Genomic DNA, 24,431 nt, shown 5'->3' with positions numbered 1-24,431 from the left:
AGAAACAAATGAAGACAGGTGAGTGTTCAGACAAGAGAGAAACTCTGACACTGGTCGCATACACTAACACACATATTCACCTTTGCACCGTCCATCTCCCGTTGTGAAGTTAACTTTGTTTTTAGTATTTGCAAACCCATCCTTGCACTGACAGTAGAAACTGCCAAATGTGTTGAAGCACACCTTGTCTTTCCCACATTGTTCTAGGATTTCATCACACTCATTTATATCTGTAGATTTGAATACAAATACATAAAGCAGAGAGAATATAATTAGACGGCCCTACTGTCCACTGTAACTGGGATTATTTGTAGATAACACTTTTATTCTTCAGGTTGTTGGGGACTTCCTGGAACCACATCATGGCCCTCTGTGCCATTTGCTTCACTTTTGAAGCCATTAAAACACGACTGCAGCAGGAGTGAGTAGCTCTTCTATGTGCTGCATCTAGACAGTTTGCAATGGCTGCAAAGGTGTGAAGATGAAACATCTTTACAGCTGATGACGGAAATAGCAGAAGCAATGAAACTCACAGTGCATACTAAGCATATCTCACATCAAACCAAGGTTTTACATTTGCTTGTAAAACACTTGTTTAATCCAATTTTAAAAACAAACAAACAAAAACAGAATTCAACATTTAACCCTCCTATTGTGTTCGAGTCAAATTTGACCAATTTTCAAGTTCAGATGTGTGAAACACACTTTTATTTTTTCTGCTCAAAACATGACTTCATTACATCCTCTACAATGGCCTACTGAATACAATAAAACACATTTTGATCATTTTTTCTTTCTTTTTCAAAGCGTACAAAAAAAAAGTTACATCTGTTGTGCTATGGGTCAAATTTGACCCAGTAGTAATTATACGTTGTTTATGCAGAGAAATACATGGTAAATGTTGCCAAACCATCATAAATAACAAAAATTACAACAAAACAAAAATAATAGCAATTAAATCATATAATAATATTAGAATTATGTTTCATGCCAAGAAACAGATTGGCTTTAATTCAGTTGTAGCACTTCAATTGCTGCTACTTTGGTAATGCTAGCAGACTAACAGAAAGCTACATTACTGTTCTGTTCTAGGTACATAAAGTGGCCTACCTGAACTTGAAAATATGCATTTGGACAACTGCGTTGCCTTATAATAACAGCAAACTAACTACAAGCTAAATACACAACACATTAAATGTTTATCATTATTATCTACAGCATCCTCAAATACAATTAAACCCACCTGGGTTGTGGGAGAGCCCGCACTGTTGTCCATTTTTCAAGACTTGCAGGGGGATGAACGCAACAGAATCATCTGCCCTCTGATTGGACCAATTGACTCTATCTTTGACCAATCAGATTCACACATCAAAAGAGGGTCAAAACTCGTAATTTGCAGTTTGTAGTTGTAACTACAGAGTCGACACACAGGTAGGAAATTTGTGTGTCCATCTCTCAGACTTTGTGAAACCTCACTGTTGAAAAAATTCTGCACAAATTTTAATTACACATACACAAATATTTCTATTGCTACAAAAACTTTTTACACTAGCAAATTATATCTCTTCGCACAAAACTTTGAGCTGTGAGCTGTAAAAACAAAACTGAACAAACAACATGAAGAATTGAGGTGAAATGTGGTCAGGTGGTAATTTGTGTGGGTTTGTCACTATGAACTGAAAACATAACACATAGTAATTTTTCCATTGTTAATATAATACATTTATTTATACAACTTTTAAGGATGAACAATTTTGTGTAACAGAAATACATATTTTTCTTTCTTATCCTGTTAATTATCTTATGACCCCTCAGATTTATCTTGGGACCCCCACGTCAGGAACAACTATCTATTTAATGGGATGTTATTCAGCCTATATTTCCTTCCCCAGTGACCCGTTTAGTCCAGGGCATAGCCCTTCCTGTCAACATTTAGACTCTATTTTCACAGAGGAATTACTGACTCACTCCTCTTTTTGTGCATGACAACATTTCAGATGATTTATATGACATGATTTGTGATGGTTTCCTGTTGCACCATTTAGAAACAGAAATATTTCATTGACACCATGTTAGATCAGATTTAACGCAGGGTGTGACATTATGCACTCTGGTATTCTTCTCAGCTTTGCAGCCAACAAAATACAGGAACTCCATTCCCTATCACCCCATCAGCCTGCCTTCCTATGTCCAGAAGAAACTGTTGCTTCTACAAGCTGTCATCCCACCGCAGTTTATCCGAGTTCACCAGGTGGAAACCATAGCAACAGACCTGACAGGCGCCCTCCTTCCACCTATCACTTCCTGTATGAGGAAGCTCTCACATCATTGGTTCCTTCCTGAATGATCTGGTTTTCCCATATTATTACCGCACTGTATCTAGCAACAGTACCAGCCTTTCATTATTGACTGGAATATATTGTGTTGAGAAAAAGGTATATTTTGTGAGGGTTTTCCTCCTTGTGTGCCGATACAGCTACAAGACTGATTGCCTGTTTGTTTGTTTTTTTTCTTTCCTTACCTCTTAAGGCTAACATAAACAATGTGTGGTCCAGCGTACATGTAGCACTGTTATGTACTCCTTCTGTAAACCATAGATAGATGACCATAGATGACTAGACATGCCGGGCCTTGTCTACCAAGTTCACCCTTTGGCTGAGTGGTTACTGCATTTGTCTGTGGTCTGGGAGACTGAGGTTCAAGACTTGGTGTGGGATTCTTCCTTTGCTACACTGTAATATAAAATAATGTAATGCTTCTGAAATTGTGTGTGTGCACATCCTTTTTCTGGGAAGTCATCTGGACTCAGTGTTTATATCAGACTCCATTAGAGGGTATATGTACATGTCTACTTAATATGTAAACAAAGGCATACACTGAGAGATGGATCAGATTTAATCAATTGGTTTCCTGTCTGTCACTGATATATTTCTTCCTTTGTTTCACCTCAGTAGCGCTTTATGATTCTAAATTAATAATAATTAATTAATAATGTAGAGTATAGATTTCCTTCCTCTACTATCCTCTGTTGTGCATTTATTTAGTCTCCATCTTCCCTCTCCCTCCCTCGGTCTGTCTGTGAAGTGAGGGGGTGGAGTGAGGTGACAGAGGGCAGATGTTTCCTCCCTAGCTTTGAAGATGCTTGTAAAGATGGAGGGGGAAAAGTGGAAAGGGTAAAGTCTGTTTCTCCATGGAGGTTGGGTGCTTTACGAGGGAGGCCACAGTCACATAGGGCAGATACAGGCTTCGTTCTGGCAGCAAGCACCGAAAATGGTAGCTCTCTTTCCAACCTACTGCTGCTACTGCAAACCCTAAATGGCAAGCGAACACTTCATTTAGCCAGAGCTGCTATAAATTTTGTGCAACAGCACAGCCATCGGTGCATCGTTTTGCAACACATTTGTCTGATCAAACTGAACTTTGGCTGTGCAAGAAGAGTTTACAGTCCATATTTACTCACTGAGCTGACCTCATCAGCCAAAGCTTTTTCCTTTTTTTAAACTTAGGGATGACATGTAGTCATATGGAAAACAAAAGTTTGATTGTACACTGCATCTGTCCCTCCAGTTGTTAAGGGTGTGAGGGCTCTTCTTTGGCCTGAAGGCAATGTGTGTGCATTAAAGCTACACAGTTCCACCATGTGGTTAAAGAAAGGTTGTGAAATAATGTTCAGATATGACACCAGACATATAATGTTTCAGATTCAAAGGCAGTTGCATGGCAAAATGAAAATTCAACCATTAAGGGACTGTATAGGAATTACTTGGGTGGGAAGGGCACTCTCCCTGGTATTGTAATTGTTTTTTGGACCCTCTCCTGGAAAAAGAACAATACAAAGTACAAAGAAGATTATATCCATGGAAGGGAAGGCCAAAATAAAATATAAATCTAGAGTAAGAAAAAAATGAAAGGTCATCATCTGCTCTTCCAGAAAAGTCAGAGTAGCCTTCCTGTAGCCAAAAGACCCTGTTTCCCCCAAATAATTTTTATACAGTCCCTAATTTGGATACTTTTCAGACAACCACTTTGTAAAAAAGTGTTCAAGACATAGTTTTTCATTTAAATCACTACATCTGTTTTTTAATTTGGCCTTTATTGTATTGATATTTAAGACCATAATAAAGGCTTTTATATGAGATCAGCTTTTTTCCCTCCTTTCACTGTTGAAAGTACAACAGTGTAGACTTAGTAGATGACATGAACGGAGGAAGAAGAGGGTGCTGAGGCCTTCCAGTAGAAGAAACAACTCCCACACATACTGTTGGTCATCAGTCCGTACAGGATTCCAGAGAAAAGATTTCCAAAGATATGAGGCAGGTGTAACAATAGAAACCATGTCAATTTTCTATAAAAGTACAAAATTAACCCCATATGCACAATAACTTCAAAAGTTCAAAAGGCAGTAATATATTTCATATTCATACACCGAAATATATGAATCTATATAATCTTCTATGTTGCTTTGTTACTATCCATTTGACCGTCTTGATAGCAACAGGCTTGAAGGAGTTGTTAGCACTGCGTAGGTGATTCATCAATGACACATGGTGTGACAGTGTTGGCTTAAGCTGTGAAAGTGAGCAAAGGGAGAGAAAAGTGAATAAAAAGAGAAAAATAAGAAAGATGAGGTGAAATGATGGACTTTAAATTCAGGAAAAATGGCCAGCTCACCTTTTATGATGACTTTGGCCAAGGCCTCACTGGAGCCAATGTGGTTGGTGGCAACCACTTCCACTGTCACTCAGTTTCACATGGGTGTTGAGAAGTTTTCCATCCTTGGTGGTCTCTGTTCCTGCGGGCAGGTTCCCTCTGCCCACCCGGGTCAACACGAACCGAATGGGATGAGAGCCGTGAGCAAGGCACTGCAGGCACAGAGCATCATCAGGTTGGAGCCTCACCTGATCAGGCAGGCAGGTGGTATATGGAGGAGCTGCATGAAGGAGAGGAAAAGTATTTCCATCATGAAGAAAAATGTGGATGCACGGTATTTGTGTTTATGATCAGCTTCGTCCACTCACAGTCCACTTCCATCTGCGTGTATGCCTCACTGTAGCCGTGTACATTGGTTGCATTACAGATGTATTGGCCAGAGTCTTGGCGCCCCACGCTGGTCAGTGTCAGAACACCACCAACCACAGTGTGTTTCCATGGTAACTGTGCTCGTAGCTTGGACCAGGTGATGACGGGAGTAGGGGAACCTGTGAGGAACAGAAAGAAGGAACAAATGAGAAATAAAAGGACATTAAAAGGGAGATATTTACACACACAAGCATGAAAACATCTTACCAGAGGCCTGACACTCCATGGTGACTGTCTGTCCCTCCACCACTGTCATCTCTGTAGCGCTTACTGAAGCCAATGATGCACCAGGACCACCTTCGACAGTGATCACCACTTTGACCTCTGTCACCCCCTCATTGTTGTCAGCTTGGCAAATATACACGCCTGAGTCCTCTGGACGCGCTGCAGGCCACTGAGGAAACACATGATGACGATAATGCTATTTCAAAATGAAATGGTTCATTTAAAGTATTATTTGTGCATGTGTTCATATTTTACCTTTATGGTGTTGACATCATTCGCGTCCACAGTAACAAGCTGCAGGGTGGCGCCTTGGCGTTTCCAGGTTAGTGTGGGGCGTGGCCTATCTGTGGCACGACACTGCACCAACACAGGGTCACCGATCCTGACCCGCAGGAGCCCAGCTGGTACCAGCCGCACTTTAGGAGCATCTGAGGGGGAGGACATGTCAACATGACTGACACATTAAAGGATAGGTTCAAAATTTTTCAAGTCTGTCCTTAAACAATAGTCAGGTGCCCAAATGAACATGACTCATGTTCTTCATGCTGTAATCATTCCTCCTGTTCATACTGACCTTTAGAAGTTCCCTTCACTTTTAATGTAAGTCATAGGGGACAAAATTTGCAGCCCTCCCTCTGTGCAAATATGTATTAGTGTATTTTTGTTTGAGGCTAATACGAGGCTTCAGGTGTCCAAATTGATCAAATCAAGTCAATATCTTTCAAAGTTAAAAACTTTTTAGTGCCAATTTTTTTTTGCTACAATCCTTCCACTGCAGCTGAACAGGAAAACACTGTCCATCAAGACACAAAGAGGGAATTTTTAACTAAAAAGACTAACTGTGGAAGAGATCTACTTTATCTGACAAATTCACATCGCTGAAGCCCCGTATCCAGACTAACTTTTTGAATACATTTTTGCTCAAAACGAAGACTGTGGGTTTTGTCTCCATTGTAAGCACATTTGGAGCAGATCTTCTAATGGTCAGTATAAACAACAGGAATTATTACAACAAGCAAAACTCGTTTCAATGTTCATTTGGGCACCTTAATGCTGTTTTAAGAAATACTTGAAAAATTGAACTAGAGGGTAAATGGCAGTAAAGACCTCAGTGGTCTGCAGCTGGTGGTGGGGATTGCAGAGGCCAACACAAAAATAATCTAGCACTATGATTTTATTTTTTAATAAAAGGCAGTTTCTGTCTGCATGATGGAGTTAAAAGAGTTTCTGTCTTTGCCACTAGTGAAACACCAAGTTGTGAAGACACGCTCATGTTTGACTCCTCCATTCCAGCTTTGGCCGTGCACCACCCTTCATTTGGCACCTGAAGCTGACAGACTCCTCTTGGCGCACAGTAGCAGTGCGGGGCTCCACTGAGATGACAGGAGATTGGCCAGCCACTGCAGAGGGAGAGAGAAAGAACTGGTGATACCACACACACACATGCATGCATGCATGTACAATGCAACTCAGTGAACCTTTAGACAGGTCTGAGTGAAACACAAACAAACACGGCCCCGCAGCAAACAAGCTGAGCAAATACAGACTGAACAGAAGTGCATTTGATGACCAAGCAAAAAACAAAAACAAACACAAAAATTACATAAATTCCTCACGAAGAAGTGTCAAACACAGTGTGTCATAGAGGAACATTTAAATATTTTCACTGTGCTAGAACTTTATATAACTTTTTTAAAGGGTTGATTCACCCAAATTGCAGAAACGGTGGTGGCCACGCAGATTGTTTCAGTACAACAGAGGCAAATTGAATTTTGTTTGTGGTTCTCACAGCATTGAAAAATTATGTATCTGTATCTCATTCTTGATAATCCACAGAACATGATGCGGTTGTTCTGGGACTATTTCCTCAGAAGAAAGTAGTTCCAATAAAAAATTAGGTCTATGGATTATCCAGAGTAATGGAGACACTGTTTTTAAAAAAAGACAATATGTTGTCAAACCTTTTAAATATACAGTGTATTTATATATTTTTGATGCTGTGATCACCAGTTTGTGTGAACTGATCATTTAAAGTCCAAAAAACAAAACCAAGTCTCTACTGACAGTCACACAAATTAACAGAAGAGCTGTCAAAATGACTGAGCATAATCGAGAACACAGGATCAGAGCCGCAGGCTAGAGCCCTGCCAGGGCCAAAAACTCCAGTCCTAGCTACTGAGTGACAATGTGTGTATTCATTTCATTTTTGGTTATTTTCACCATTTTGATGCTTCTGTCGTACCTGTTCATTTTTTTTCTTGAAAAATATTAAAGAAAAAACAAAAACATAATTGTGGTTCAACATCAAAACATCTAAAGTACTGTGATGGGAATGAGTGGGACTCACTAATCAGTGACATGAATGAGCATGGACTCACTGATTGACTGAACTGAATACAGGTGTGACTGACAGGAGAGACTCTACTACATGTGTAATGTGGTACTGGTGCCTGGAGGGGAACAAGGCTTTGGGGAGGCTGTGGAGTGTGACACTGCCTGTGGCTCCTGGTTGCAATGGTGGGGCAATCTCTGGGCCTTTCCTCTCTCTTCCCCTTCACCTGTGATTCCTCCACGGTACGCCTTTAGGTGCGCTGAAGGAGAAAAGAGTGCTAAGCTGTACATGACACAATTTGCCCCACCTGGTCCTTACCTGAACCACAGGTGGAGCTAAAAGCTGCTCCCCAACCGTGTCGTTCCTCACTCTGCTTCAATTCAATTCAATTTTATTTATATAGCGCCAAATCACAACAAAAGTCATCTCAGGGCACTTTTCACATGGAGCAGGTCTAGACCATACTTTTTAATTTACAGAGAGAGAGAGCCAACAATTCCCCCATGAGCAAGCACTTGGCGACAGCGGTAAGGAAAAACTCCACTTTAACAGGAAGAAACCTCAAGCAGAACCCGGCTCTTGGTGAGCGGCCGTCTGCTTTGACCAGTCTTCCTGTCTTCTGTGTCTGTCTGTCCTTCTGCTTCCTCCCTTCCTCTTCTGTGATCACTGTGCTCTAGAGGGATCGGTCAATTGGCAATACTGTGCACAGGTGTGTCTTGGGATAATCAGATTCAACAAACATGCAAAGAAAACACAAAGCAAACTACACAAAAAAAAGATCATGCAAAACAAAAGATCAATCCAAAACAAATACAAATATTAACTCAAAATCTCTCCTGTGTGACATATGCATCAAAGACTAGTAACATATTTCTTTTTGTCCTTTTTAAACATTACTTATTTATTTTTATACATCACAGGCTATAACCGTTGAGGCAGAGATTTTTTTAAAGGGAGATTTTTTTTGTCGGTTTCTCTTTTTAAAAAGAAAAAGAAAAACTGTGTGTAAGAGGTTTCAGTACAGCTTGAATGAAGTTTTTGCTCAGTTTTATCTAGAGCATTATCTCGAGCCAGATGGAAGGGCACTGTTTGTGTCTTTTTGAGCACAACTTGGATTCCTTTGGCAGCCAGCAGAGAGCGCTATCTCACAATACAAAACTCACATAAAACACACAAACACACCCCAGCAATCCTGTATTAGCTCTACACCTCATCAGATATGAATCCTAGGAAGAAACGACACTACAAACACTGGATGACATGAGAAACCTCAGTTATAGCTCTGTTTGTGCGGCTGGGTTTGTAAGGAGATCAAGTGAGAGGCAGGGGCAGAGAGAAAACAGACAACAAAAAACACTGACAGGAGGGCAGTGTAAATACAGAGAAACAGTAGCTGTTGTTATGGTAGTGATGCCAGCTTTCCTTGGCATCAACAAACCCCATACACAAGCCTGCTTGCACACACGGCTGTTAATTAACAGCAGCTTAAGACCCTGTGAAAAATTAAAGCTCACTCAAGACATTAATTTCATTGTTATGCAAATGAGGTGGTATTTAAAAGGTATTTCCTGGGATCCTCTTACATTTATCATCCCACAATGAGGGCAATGACAGCCACACATGCACCTATACCTCCAATTTTACTCATCTGACATCCAGTGACACCCAAAACCATATTACAGTAAGTGCACCATATTGTGATTATTAGATTGGAGTATGAGTGCACTACACTTTATTTAAGACTAACCAGATCTGTGAAGATTAACCAGATTATCAGTGTCTCCCATGGCTGCAGGCCACACACTGTGAGGAGGATCTCCTTTTTCTCTGAAGTATGGAGAAAGAGGAGGAATTACCAGATCAAATTTTACAGATAATCCCTTTTCCTGTCTTCCTTAATTCATATATTTATACTTTCCAACATCTCAATCCCTCTTTCCCTCTTCTTCCCGCTAATTTCAATTTCTCTCTTTCTGAACAATCCTCTGATTAGCCGTCTTGTTTTATCATAACATTTTAGAGGTTAACTACTTGTGTAAAGGGGAAATGAACTGAACAAAGGTATGATTTGTAGCAGGGCTGTTCTATTACACAGCATTAGTGTTTGGTTTGGTGTGCCTTACAAACTGGCAGCTGAATGTAAAAGAAAGAATAAGAACAAGGAAAGAGAGGACAGTGACACATCATGGCACAAACATCTGAGTTGGGGCCGTGGGTGGCAAACTGTCCCTCACTGAGAATCTGTTTGTTGTGCAGGTTGACAGCACTCTGAAACTGTCTGCCAAACCATTAAACACAACCATTAGTTCCTCTCCCCCTAACTCATCCATCAACCTGTCCCTCTTTGACTCACGCTCTCTATCTCCCATGTTTGCAACTGTTTGTCTCTTGCCTCTTTCCTATTTCGTGCACTAATACCTCCAGAAACTGCAAAAAAGAAGAGATGATAAAAATAAAGAGTTATACGGGGAATGACCAATTGGTCAAGAAGCAGGGAAAATAGAGGTGGCAGATGTAGGATGGCAGGGAAGTAGGCTGATATATCCAAAGGAGGAGGAGGGTGTGGGGAGTAAGTATCTTCAGAAACCAGCAGTATTTTAGAGGAGTCATGTGAGGAGTTATTTTTAATGATTCCAACTTGGGACAGACAGGAAGAGAACAAGACAATGACAGCAGAGAGAGAGAGGGGCACAGCACAAGGAAGAAAAGAGCAATTCATGTATAAACTTCCACTATCATCCAGATATAGATGACTGTCTGAAAATTCAGCTGAGAGATTAAAAAACCTCCAGTGAGAAAGCAGTTTGTTCTCTAAAAATCTTTCAGTCAATGAGTTTAACAGCAGTCAAATTGGTGTGAAGGAACAACAACACATCGAAAGTAGAGGGAAAGAACTACTATTCATCACCTTTTTCATACACAAATTCTGTATATGACAAAGTAAAATGTAGGAGTTTTAAACACATAATCACCCATTCATGCCAGATTATTACTTAGATAAGGGTAAATATGGATACTCTTCACCACATACTGTATATATATATTGTATATATATTATATTTATGTCAGTGGTCCCTAAAATGTTGATTTTCACTCTGCAGGTTTAATATAGACGATGGTGCAAATGATGATGTGGACTGGCAATTCTTGACTTACTAGAAATTCTTTTTGTCTTTTCTTCTTAAAGTTAATGCCACAATTACTTAAAATATTAAACATATTGAGATTAATGTTATCATAAAATTATGTTTTAAGGATTAGACATGTCATATTCTATAGTTTTTTTTACAGTTAAGAAATCCAGAGAAAAGACCAAAAGCAACAATGAATCAAATCATAATAATAAATGTTGTCTGTGTAGCGTGTGAAGAGTTTGTTTAGTTTATTCCTCTGGACCATAGAACTCCATTGTTGTCACAATGATTAAAAACCGTGAAATACAGTGTTGCACTGGTTGACATGTTCCTTCATGACCATGAACACAGCCACTGAAGTTTATTTTGAATAAATCCAACATATACTTGTTGCCTCAAATACTCAATGGAGCGCCAATGTGTATTAATGTGCAGCAGAAAATAGTCCCCGACAATTACACTTTTTACATCTGTTTGAGTAGCCTTTGGTAAAACCTATAATTCCCAGTTGCTTTAGGAAATTACTGAGCCTTTTTTAAAAAACGAAACTATATATTTGTGACCTATTTTTAAAGATTTACATCGTCAGGAACAAATGGGCTTGGGGCTGAGTTCCACAGACAGGGTATAATAATTAGAAAGTATTGTGCAATTGTATTGTATTATATTGTACAAATAGGAATGAAGGAATTTATGGCTGAAAGAGGTAGCAGTCCAGGTTCATACCAAAGTTAAGCAGTGTTTGAACCCAGATTATGAACCTGGTCAGAGCAGAGTAACCTATGTAAAATTTCACTGCTCTGCCTTTCCCCCTTGACCAGCTCTGGAAATTTAAGGCTTCAGCTGAATGAGTGAGTAGGTACGACAACTAGTTGCCTTGGAAACCCTGCATCTCTCCTGCTGCCACCCTCAGGCTTCCCATTTCCAAAATCAATGAATGCAATAAAGTATTAACAGTGAGTGTTGTGTAGCTGACACTTATGTGCTTTGTGTGGAAAGAGTTCTTCACTTAAACCTGTTGTAAACGTTTCCTATTTTGACAGGTAATTAATTACATTCACCTCTTGTCTAAGGTCTAAATATTCCATACACAGACACCTACAATCTATCCTGTCTGGTAAAACACACATTTTGACCCTTTACTGTGAATTTAGAATAACTGTTTTGCATCAGTATGGTGTGAATGAATGTTCAGTTCAGTGGCGTAAATAGTATCTAATATTTAGATATAAAATTTCCGTTTGCTGTCAGCCAGTAGTGTTATCCTGCTAGTGTAATGTTCATTCATGTAATTCATAAGCAATTGCAGCTACCTAAACATATAACATCTTAATTGCTGACACAAATACCTAATTTAATCACTCAGATTAGATTATCCTGTTTCTCCCCTGAATTTCTCAGTCAAAAGTGTCTGTTGTCATGACCTCCTTCTTTAATAGCACTTCTAGCCTTTTTACCATCTGAGCATTTGGAGGAGAGCGTCATCAAAAATCACCAAGGCAGCGAACAGAGGATGAGTTTTACAAAAATCCCATCACAAACTGAACAGTGCAACACACTAAACACAAGAGCAAGAGAAGAAGAGAGACATATGCATTAATAACAAGAAAAGGTAGCTGGACTCATATACAATCTATTTATCTGTCTTTTCTGTCTCCAATCTCTCTCTTAGTCTCTGCCACAGATGTGTCATCATAAGACTCACTATCAAATATATAAACAACAATAAATTATGTATTCACAGTCATGAAATTCTCTGTTTTTCATCAACTACTGTGATATATATATATATATATATATATATATATATATATATATATAATCTGAGCAACCAAAAGAGGGTTTTCTCAAAATGTATGTAAACTATGGGGTTAATCTCAACTACTGTCAAGTATAAAATGTTCATCTTTATCAGCATTCAACTTTTCTTCACTGGCTATTGTGATTTTTTTTTTTTAAACAGAAAGCTAGTGGACAACTTACCTGTCTTTTCTTTGATCTAACACAGGACATTAGAGAGAGCAGACTTCATGCTGTGGCAGTTTGAAGCATTTTTCCTTTTACAAAAAGAGACAAAAAAACAAATGTGTTATAAGGTTGCACACACCAAAACCCATCAGCATGAGATCATTACACACATAGCAGCCGAGTCAGTGTTAAATTGTCTGGGTCACAGGGGCTATTTAAAGGAGACACACAGTCAAATAGTGAAAATCGATGGCAGGATACTGTAGGTGTGTTTATAAGTGTTGGACAGGGATGTAAAAATGGATAAACCTAAACCCACCTGATCAACTACACTTTTGCATTACACTGAGGAGTTACACTGTTAAATATACAATAGACAAGTATCTATATACCTGAAATAAGCATCAAACTCGTGTTTTATATGATATGATTTAAGTTATATTATCATATCTTTTGGAAGGGTTGTAGGCATGGATGTATTATAAGAGCTGGATACAGGGCTCCGCTGCTAAGCCTTGGAGCCAATTTTTCCTAGTGGTCACTCACAGTATTGCAGCAAACAGGAACTCACGGGGAAACACCACTGCACATATTCAATGGGCCGCACAATGCTGAAGCAAACCTGGAGGCTAGAAACTTTTTTTGACATTTGACAGCAATTCTTATAGGACAGAATTGGCGCCATTTTTAGTTGGGTATCCAGCTCTTACAATACATCCATGGTTGTAGCTGTGTTGTCACACTGTTGTAATGCTGTCATTTTGTGTTCACACTTGAGCTGGCAGTTAATGCTGACGTCTTGCTCCATGGCTTGATGGGAGTTGGACTCAAACTGGAATCAGTACCATGGATGTATTATAAGAGCTGGATAGTGCTCTGCGGCTCAGCCTTGCGGCCAATTTTTCCCAGTGGCCACTTGCAGTATTGCAGCGAAAAATCCCCCTGCAACCCAAAAAGCATTTTCCCCATAGACCACCATTGTAAAAAAGATGTCCGTAAAAATGTTGACAGGAAACCTCCAACTGCAAACAAGGTCAATTATGACTCTTTCTATTAGGAATTTTTGACCCATGGAGGTTTTATATTTGTGAAACTTTCAAAAATCTGTGATGGAATGGGCACCATTTTCAGTCCAGTATCCAGCTCTTACAATACATCCATGATCAGTACTTCCTGCTTTGTGACAGGCAAGGCTGGTTTGCCTGTGGAAGTTCAGAACCAAGCATAACAATGTGTCTTTGGATGCAGTCTGTGTATCACACTTATCCTTCAGTAGTGAGTCTATCTCTCTCCTGCACTCACTGAAATTCAACCTGCTGATGAATTCAGGGTAGCCAAATTCTAGGCTCTTTCCTAGGGAAGAAATAAACTGCTCTACACAGGGGTTCTCCATTGTTGTCTCTGGAACGGAGGGTGAGATTAAGCAGTTGTCTAGTACAACAAAACAATGTGGTTGGCTATGGTGTTGAGTGGCAGACACCTTGTAGTGTAGCTTGGGCAGTACACTAACCTAACCAAACAATGTGGTGGCCTACACTATGGGGAGTAGCTTCGTGTGGAAGAGAGGTAGCTATGGCACCATCAGGTGCAGGCTTGAGCTACACATCATCTTTTACAAGATGGTCATATTTTTTAATGCAAATTTTTAATTTTTACAGTAACTACTAAATACAGATGTTGGATTAATGTCGTGGGGTAAGTACAATGTTTCCCTATGAGCTGCAGAAGGCCTATAGCAGAAATACAAAAGTACAAATAACTCAAAATTGTACTTAAATACATTACCTATACATTGACTATCTATCTATCTATCTATCTATCTACCTATAGTTTAGATACAATAGGTGCACTACTTTACTATATACAGTAAGTCCCCTGCTGGAGACTAATGCGGATAAACCACACACTTTACAAATTCTTGAGATGAAGTTGAAGCTTTAATAAAATTTGTGATGCATATTCTTTAAAGATAACAGTACCAAACAACGTACAACAAAACAAAGTAGAAAAATAGCTTCATATACTTTCAAACTAGAACATCTACAATATATTCTAATGATAAGATTCTTACATTCACAAGATGCTGCACAATTCATGTAGCTTTTTCACATAAAAATACATTTTGCAATGCATGAATAAAAGGTATCAACAGTCACAAAAAAAAGTTCTGCCACACTTGGAATGAAAGAACAGTTTAGTAGTCAAAACCAACACATACATGGCCTTAAACAGGATCTCACATGAGAAAGGGAGCAATTTAAATATAAACAAACAGTATAGGACAAAACCATTCACATAAAAAGACAGATATGAAATCCAAAATGTCTCTGTTTTTTTTTTTTCTGAAGATCAATGTCGCTGACGTGATCTGATCAATTTCTATAAAATATAAAAATATATAATTGATAGCTTTATCACAACAAGTAAACTGTTCAGGTTCTTAAGTAAGGCTGATTCTCAAGTCTTCTTGATTATTCCAAGCACCATGCTGGATTATCATTTTTAAACAGGAAAAGTGCAATAAAATAAACAAACTCCAGACTATATAACTCCCATTAGGCCTCATCATACTGGCTAAAGTTTTCATGACATCACAGGGATGTGAAAGCTTACAGCAATAACATGTGGAGGTGCAGGCTAACTGCTATAATAAGGACATAATGACAAAATGGAATTTTATTCCACAAACACAATTTGACTGCAGGAAGCTGCAGGCTTATCAGAAGGGTGGATCTGTTTTTCTGTATCTCCCAAAGCAATCCTTTTGGACCAGATTTGTTTCCTTGAACAGTTTGAGGAATTAAAAAAATGTAATATACACCAGTGAAAAAGGTACAGCTCAATTTGAAACCAAGACAGATTCTTCAAAAATAGCCACAAGTGATTGAAAAAAGCAAAACACTTATTTTGTTTCATATCAAGAAACAACAGACATAAATTCGCTGCATGTCCACATGGGATTTGTTGGAACCTGAAGAGAGCCTCAGAGGCACTTCATGAGTAATTTGCATCATCAGTCCTTTGTTTCTTTCCCAAAACATACTGTTAAAAACAGTACACAGACACAGATATTTTCTATTCAATACAAACACCACAAAAGCACACCTACCCTTATTTTTACACGAAACATTCATATAAAATGCCGCACGAGCTGTTTGCTCTTGCTTTAAACATGAAGAGCTCATAGATTCATGTAGCCTACATAATGTGGGCTTTATAGTCTGCACTTTGAAATAAATAGTCTATATCACTTTTAATCACTCCAAAGGCAATACAGCTTATATTATGTTTATGATATATTCTGGATGAACCAATAATCTACTGAAATATCTTCACTTTCACTAACAGAGTTCTTGAATAAACACTTTTAACTGCTGGGTACTTCTTGCCCGCCATAACAATAATAACACATTCATAGGATTTCTTTAAGCCAAAATAAGTCATTCAGTCATTATCAATACAACTTCACTGAAGAACATTACCAGTGATGAAAATCAGCAAAATAATGAGGTAAATGCAAGACTTTCTCACCCATCATGCAATTGATTGGCAGATGCTGCTGCTCATATTGTCGGAATTGTCTTTTGAGTTGCAAAAACATATACGTGGTCTCATTAACTTCGATAGGATGAGAAAGGCCTGGGACCCTTTATGGTCGGGCAATACCTACTTGCTGCTCCTCATAACAGGTTGCAAATGTTGATGAGAGTTGAGTAGATCAAACAAAGAGTGATGCTTTCTTCTCAAATTGAGTTCTGGGGAGGTCAAACTCTCAAAAAGAGAAAACTTATGACAATAAACATAATTGTTCATTTGTGCATCACATACTAGTTTGGGTTTTTTTTTCTTCTTTTTAATCATCTCACAACACCTTTGATTTTTCTTATGAGCCCTTGGAGGGGTACTAGCCCCCAGGTTGGGAACCACTGGTTTAATGGTACAACAGAAACAGAGTTTAATTCATAAAGGTGAATTAATAATGACTGGATTTTTATTTAACGTGATCCAAAACTTTAAAATCAGGGCTTGCCTGTCCCAGATTTGCTAAAGTGTGATAGTCTGTCTTTGGGGTAGAATAAGAGATTTAGCTCTTCATATTTGGAATTCTCCGGTGTGCTGCCCACTCTGAGAACCCTAAATGAACAGAAACAACACGTGTTAAGAAATTGAGTAAGACAATGTTTGTAAGAAAGAGAGTATTTGTGGCTGAGACAGAGGGAGGAGGTATCACTGTGTTCTTACTGGTGACTGACTACTGGAGGGATTGGTACTGCTGAGGTCGGAGTATCTCTTCTTCTGTGGTGTGCAGAAACAGGAGAGAAAATAGGCATACTCCTCTCTAACCTGCAGAGGGCAGCAGAACATCAGGAAAAAATCCACAGCTGGCAACCCTCATGTCAGTGCAATCCTCCATCTTTGTTTCACACTTTCTCTTTTAGTTGTGTTTTTATCTATTGTGTTAATCTCTCCATTAACCTCATGCACACACACATGCACAACCACTGTTTCCTACCTGTTTAGACAGCAGGCAGTGCATGACAAAAATCAGCACTCCCTGCAGGCTGTTGAGGATAGTAAAGATGTATGCTGCTACTGTTGTACCAATGTAGTTTTTGAACAGGAAGGAACCAAACACCCACGTCAGACCCAGTATACACAACTGGACAATAGCTGTCACTGTGAAAGCTCTGCAGAAGAAGAGAGGGAGGGGTGGGAGTGGGATTAAAGAAAGATCAACAAATATAGAGAGAAAGAAAGATTAGCATGAGCACTAACACGTGGATGACTCAGTTACAGCTCTTGTGCAATGCATTAGGTGTGTGTGACATTGATCCACACATTACAAAAGCCAAAGCCACATCATTACGCACACATGCATACAAGCAGGCACACAGACTGACTTAATTTTGTTAAGTGTGGAGAGGTCTGGGTTGAGGCTGGTGAACTTCTGGGTGAGCTTCCAGATGGTGATGATGAAAAAGAAGATGTTGAGGAAGGTGATGCAGCACACAGGGCCTAAGAAACTCCAGATGAAGCCGTCTGTCAGTGACAGCCAGCAGCTACAGTTAGGAGGAAGGAAACAAGCGCATGACAGGGTTTCACAACATCAAGATAGATAACAGAATTTCTCTGTAATCCGCCGATGTGCAATCACATAAGCAAATGCAAAACATTTCATCTTTTCTTCACCCACTTACTGCTCCTTAGTGCCGTAGCCCTGGGGATTAACGATGGCCGATATGATGACGATAACAAGGGGTGTCCCATAACCAGCGATGAATAAGTATAGGGGCCGAATGGTGGCATTGAACACCAGGACCACCATGCGGTACAGCTGCACCCCTTCCAGCAGCATCCACATAAACACTCCCAAGAAGAAGATATGGAGCATTGCTGCAACAAACCTGCAGCCGCCCTGCAATGCAACATAAATATATGAGAAAAGTAAGTGTGGAGAGAAGTAGAGGAATGAAATGTCTCATGCTGTCTTTACATGGACTGCAGTAAACTTCGAATAAGATATTCCCATGTAAATATAATGTTCTGATGATAATGACGTTAATAAGATTATTAAATGAGTACATCAGCAATTTGTTATTGCGCTTCCTTAAGGTTCGTGGATTAACAAGATGACATTGAAGCTGCACAGGAAGAGATATCCTGACTTTAATTCCGCAGTATAGGTCAAGCTCTATAAAACACTAGATCCTACATTTCCTATAATGACACTTTCTCTGAACTGAAGATTGAACTGTTTTCACAGTCTAAGCAGTAGTCCTCATGACGAGTAAAGGGAACGTCATGTTTAAAATCAGTGGAGCGCCCCTTTTAATATAGCAGAGATCCTCTGATGTTGTGCTGTGAAGGGTGGCTCTTTCATTAATAACTGGGCTCTGCTATGTAGTGTGTAAACAGGAAGATGAGAGGAATAGTTCAACCCATGTAAACATTTTAATGAAAATGCTGTCTTGTTAAGCATACGGTCAACAGTTGGATTACTGCAGTCCATGCTAAAGTCGCTGTTTGCTTGGACGAACATACCACAGGTTCGGTTTTCGAAATGCCGGCCAGAAAGATACGGTCAGCCACGAAGAGGCAGACACAGAGGTGCAAGTGGATGGTGGTGCGTGTCCCTTGTATGGAGCGGCAGAACTTGAACGTCAGGATGCACAGTACCAGACACATCAGGGACATGTTCAGCCCTATCTTTGTTATCAGTATGAGTGCAAAGGGATGCTAGAAGAGATAACATGTCAGACCTTAAGGTGTGTAATCATTTACAGCATAATGTGTGTGTTGTTTTCTTGGAAAAGAAGATTTTTTTTGGCAATTTGGGAGCAAGTTGTAAACACATTGACATATGACGGTATTAAGTGTTTATAACAAAGAAGTTAGCAAGCAATGCACAGAGCAACGTTAACATTAAAACTTCCAGATCAACCCACAGACAGACCCACTGTGGCCACTGTGCACAATGTTCAAACTCTTCAAATACTAAACATTTTACACATCCACATACTGGTAAAAATACAACATAAACTGCAGCAGCACACATGTGGTCTACATACTGAAATATCCTTGTGGTTCTGAACACGAAACTGCTGTACGGACTCAAAATATGGAATATGCTACAGCATGACATTATGCTCATGGCTGTGCAGCCAGTTCTGGGGAAGAGAAAAAATTTCCCCCTCAACTAGAAATGGTGATATAGTTAACTGCTTTGAAGATGCATATTGGATTCATACTTTCAACACAACTGAACCCTTTGGCCTCAATTCAGACTTAAATGTGTCATGCTTCCTCTAAATCATGATATATGGATGTTTTGGAACAGGCACCTTTTGTGCTTGATTTCATGTAACTCAAAGATATAAGTGTATTCTTCTTTTTCTGTCTTGTTTTTAATGTATGGGTGTGGCACCTGGACATTGACTCTGGCAATCCCCACCCCTGTATCTATTATCCAATAGGGTTGATTTCTTGTTCCACCCTCTTCCCAGTGACAAATATACACCTGTCCTAGGTTGACTATATATTTGTTTGCCTTATGCTTTTGTCCTCTTTGACTAAGTAGTGTTGAAACGTTGGCCTGTTTGCATTATTAAAGGCTGCAAATCAATCAGTGTGCTCCAATCAAGCTAACTCTGGCCGCCATTTGTTGCAGGGAAGGTGGTGTACAGTCAGTTTTTCACAGCTTTTTTGCAAAAGAAAACATTAACTTGCTGTGCCCAAAAATGGGGTTGATGAGAGCAGTGAAACTGTAAAGTTTCAGAAACACACCTGTAGACCTGAGGGGATAATTCTCTGTGGGTTCATCAGTATGAGTGAAACATTTCACATTACACATAGTCACTTGACCTTGTATTAATATTTTATTGATTAATGCATCTTTAAAGCACATGAGAATCTGCAAAAGGAAATAAAAATAGAACAAGTGACACTTTTTCATTTGTTTCCAGTGAAAAAGATTGTTTCAATGATTTCTTTGGATGTTAAGCCTTAAAAGCAATTTTCTCAGTGGAAAGTATCAATAAAATTCAAACATTAAACATCTTGAGGAAATTAATGTTTAATTTAGGTTTTCATGATGTGTGTGTCAATTTCTTACCTTCATGGGATAGAGGGCCATAAGCACAGCGAAGCTGCTCAGATGTTCACATGTACACACAGTGTGTGTGGCATTGGTTTGTTGTTGATGGCATCCCTCTTCGGACCAGGCCCCTCTGTCATTCCAGTGTGCACAGATGTATTCCACCTCAGAGGACTCCGCTGTCTCCTAATAGACCAAAATAAAACCCATATAATCTTTATCTCTTTATATTCCATACAATGTACATACTGTACATTAGAGGAAGTGACACAACATTGAAATGAATGTAGGACAGGCAGGAGTACGTTTAGATGTCTGAGTGTGATGTTCACAGGGCTGCTCAGGTTCTGAGTGGATGGGTTGGAGACCACAACAGACACAACTTTAGAGGAGATCTTGAAGGAGGAGGGAGTTTTGCCATTTTTTTCATGTCCTTTGAGCTCCTCAAAGGAGTTGTTAACAAATTTCTCAAGGTTCTTGTAGGTCAACAATGCAGCCAGAGCAAAGCCTATAAAGACAATGACAAATATGATGGTATTTAGTGATATATTATTTAATATATTATTGATACATGACTTATTTGTCAGAAGAAAAGAGAGGAAGAGTTTACCAGGATATGTTCCCGTCCCAGCTGCTGTTGTCCAGTCAGTGTCGAGACGAGCATTTTCAATGGTCAGAATGAATGGTCCAGTGGGTTGAGTCTTTCCCCTCTGAACTGCAATCTTTGCATCTACTCAAACAAATAACCAATTTCATATATTAATCTCCCCCTGCACAGATAATGTTAATTCCAAAATATGTACCATTTTTATTTATTAAACTTTATATATTATCATCCAGGGAAAAGGCCTGTTACCTATCTCAGTGGTCTCCATCTCAGTAATGCTGTCTTTGAGCTGTGGACCAATGAGCCTAATGGACTTCTCCACCGTTTGGAGAAAACCACTCACGTCTTCCCTGTGGTTCAGGTGACCAGGGGACAGGATGGCCTCAGAGGCGATGAGAAATTTCTGTCCATGTGGTAGGACACAGAGGAGGGAATTTGACAATACTGTGTGTTTATGTGCAAGAATGTGTGTGTGTTTGTATTTTGTATTGGCTTTTCTGACCTCCAGTAGCGCTTCTCCATCAGTCTTCCCCTCACTAGCATTGTGTGGGTTAGACAGAGCCAAACAGTTGTTTCTCATCATGGATAAAATGTCTGCCAGGCCTTCAAGAGACTGAGAGACAGATACAGACAGTGAGAGAGAGAATAACGAGACTAAAGTTCACATATACTAAACTCTACAGGGCTGCAGGGTGTAAATAAAAGAAATTGCCCCTTCTGAAATGTTCTTTAGCAAGACACTGGAGGGTGTCGTACTATAACTGACCCTGAACTAAGACCTGCATGGGACAAGTACAAAAATAAATCCTGCATAAAAATGTAATACATTTTGTTTATTTATGATTGTTGCAGTGCATTCATTATGCTAATAATTTGGTATCTAAACATGTGTTTTACCTGTGCAGATCTGCTATTGGCTTGGAAGGTTTCACAGTCAAGCTCTAAATGGAAAAAAGTGAAACATCAGATGATCATTATGCAAGACACTAGACACACATGAGTGACAGAGTTTGACACTTCACTGTGTAGCGTCAGAGAAGGAGTTCTGATAAAATCCACACAGCAAAGCAGCAGCACTGAACAGATATTCTATTCTTTATCTTGCAAGACATACACCACAGATTATCTGGAATCCGATGCAACACACACACAGTAGCATAAAAGCAGGGCGAGCATTCAACACCAACGAAGAAGCAAAGAAGAAACTGGGGCTGAAATAATTGCAAGTAGTGCAAGATTCAGTGAACAAACAGTTCTATATGCATATGAGGAATATGAGGATATCGAAGCCATTGGATGCATAATTAATTTGAAAGTAAGGAAGTAATGGCAATGGAGGGGAGCCGTGTATGCATACACTCACCTGAGCATGGAGTCCTTTTATTGCCATAGTTGGTGTATCCTTTTGGACACATGCACCAGTAACTCCCATTAATGTTATTACAAGGCCCTTTTATTCCACAAAGGTCTTCTTTTTTCATTTCAGCTTCTTTGCATTCATCTATGTCTGCGAGAGGATAAAAAAACAGAGACATAAGAAATGACGGACATTCCTCAAGACATACACCACAGATTATCTGGAATCCGATTCAACACACACAGTAGCATAAAAGCAGGGTGAGCATTCACATCAACACCAACGAAGAAGAAGAAACTGGGGCTGAAAAAATTGTAAGAAGTGCAAGATTCAGTGAACAAACAGTTCTATATGCATATGAGGAATATGAGGATATCAAAGCCATTGGATGCATAATTAATTTGAAAGTAAGGAAGTAATGGCAATGGAGGGGGTGCCGTGTATGCATACACTCACCTGAGCATGGAGTACTTTCATGGCCATAGTTGGTGTATCCTTCTGGACACATGCACCAGTAACTCCCATTAATGTTCTTACAAGTCCCTTTTATTCCACAGAGGTCTTCTTTTTTCATTTCAGCTTCTTTGCATTCATCTATGTCTGCGAGAGGATAAAAAAAACAGACATAAGAAATGATGGACATTCCTCAAGGCCAATGATTTCGATGAGAATAGTTTGAAATCTTAAGATTGCAGGGATTGCTGTAGCCCATGATGGAACGAACATCTCTGCAATGTAAGCAGGGGTACGGCCGTGTCAGTCTTAATGTCAGTAGTGTTGTGAGATGTCTTGCATTTCAAGTTAGTTAAGAGCTGTAATTGGAGCTGGCAGGAGGCAAGAGGAGGTGTCTTTGTGGTTAAAGCCAGACTACATGGAATTATAATATATGATGAAACGTAATGTCTATGACCTCTTTTAAGATCAGCTCGCTCAGGATGGGCAGTTTTTAATTTTGGAAATATTCCTTATATTTTGGAAACAAGCCAGTACACATTTACTTCATCCCCTGCAAGTGAATTCACTGATCTCTTGCAGGGTCAATCAATTTGCGGCCTTTTAAATCCTGGTGTGTCCAGGGCCACTAGAGTGGATTTTCTATTTAAAAGCCCAACATTGTAGTGTGGGTGTACAGAGCTACTTGACTGACATCTGCCTCACTCTCGTGATTTTTGTGGCATCTGTTGGGGTGAGTCGACTTACACCTTGATCATTCTGGTGAGTATATTGTTTTATAATTTCAGCAAAGTTTCATCACAGCTCCAGTCAACTTCAACCTGAGAAATGTGGACACAAAAAAGTAGACACTACTCACCTACGCAGTGTTTGAGGTCATTGGTGGGATTAGTGTACCCAGAATGGCAGGTGCACTTGTAGCTCCCAATCAGGTTATTACAAACTGCCTTGTGACCGCAGATGGTTTTGTTATCAACACACTCGTTAATGTCTGACAGAGGAACAAATGAAGACAGATGAGTGTTCAGACAAGAGAGAAACTCTGACACTGGTTGCATACACTAACACACACACTCACCTTTGCACTGTCTATCTCCCATTTTGAAGTTAACTTTGTTTTTAGTATTTTTAAACCCATCCTCACACTGACAGTAGTAACTGCCATTTGTGTTGTTGCACACCGTGTGTTTCCCACATCCTCCCTTGGTTTCTTCACACTCATCTATATCTGTAGATTTGAATACAAATACATAAATCAAAGAGAATATAATTATAGTGATGAATCTTACACATCAATACATAATAGAACATAATATTTACTGTGACAGTGTCTTACATTCTTGTAAAAACTTAATTTAAAGCGATCTCTGTTAGCTCTTTTTCTTCCCACACTTCTGTCCACCATGATCACCAGTCTGTGGTTATATCATTGCTGTCAATGCAGTGTAATTATTTCTGCTGGTTGCTTGAAATTGTGGTGATCTAAAAATTTGAACCTCATCTACTGTTGTTTTCATTGTAATCCAGTCTTGATATGAGCAGTGCTTAAACGCCTAAAATGGAAAAATGAATTGGAATGTCAAAAAAGGCTGCTTTTCCTGCTAAACTCCAGTAAGAGGTATTGCATAATGGGAGCAACACTTCTTTCTGAGAGTGACAGTGGAGAGGGGTGGTTAGAATCA

General features: G+C 39.4%; 1 protein-coding gene and 1 long non-coding RNA gene across 2 annotated transcripts in view; both read right to left on the bottom strand.

Moving 5' to 3' along the window:
• LOC122978914 (adhesion G protein-coupled receptor E5) overlaps nt 1-24,431 on the bottom strand; it is an 87,114-nt gene that overhangs the window by 61,295 nt on the left and 1,388 nt on the right. The window contains exon 3 of the mRNA XM_044345992.1: nt 81-230. Coding sequence (XP_044201927.1) covers nt 81-230 — 150 coding nt within the window. The remainder of the gene's footprint in view (nt 1-80; nt 231-24,431) is intronic.
• On the bottom strand, nt 4,058-4,824 carry LOC122978917. The gene is made up of 2 exons (XR_006402772.1): nt 4,672-4,824; nt 4,058-4,568 (listed from the first exon to the last, which is right to left on the bottom strand). It is a non-coding gene; the product is annotated as an uncharacterized LOC122978917 (long non-coding RNA).

Source organism: Thunnus albacares, chromosome 3 (assembly GCF_914725855.1).
Source record: "Thunnus albacares chromosome 3, fThuAlb1.1, whole genome shotgun sequence".
NCBI lineage: Eukaryota > Metazoa > Chordata > Actinopteri > Scombriformes > Scombridae > Thunnus > Thunnus albacares.
This window is presented reverse-complemented; position numbering and strand designations above follow the sequence as displayed.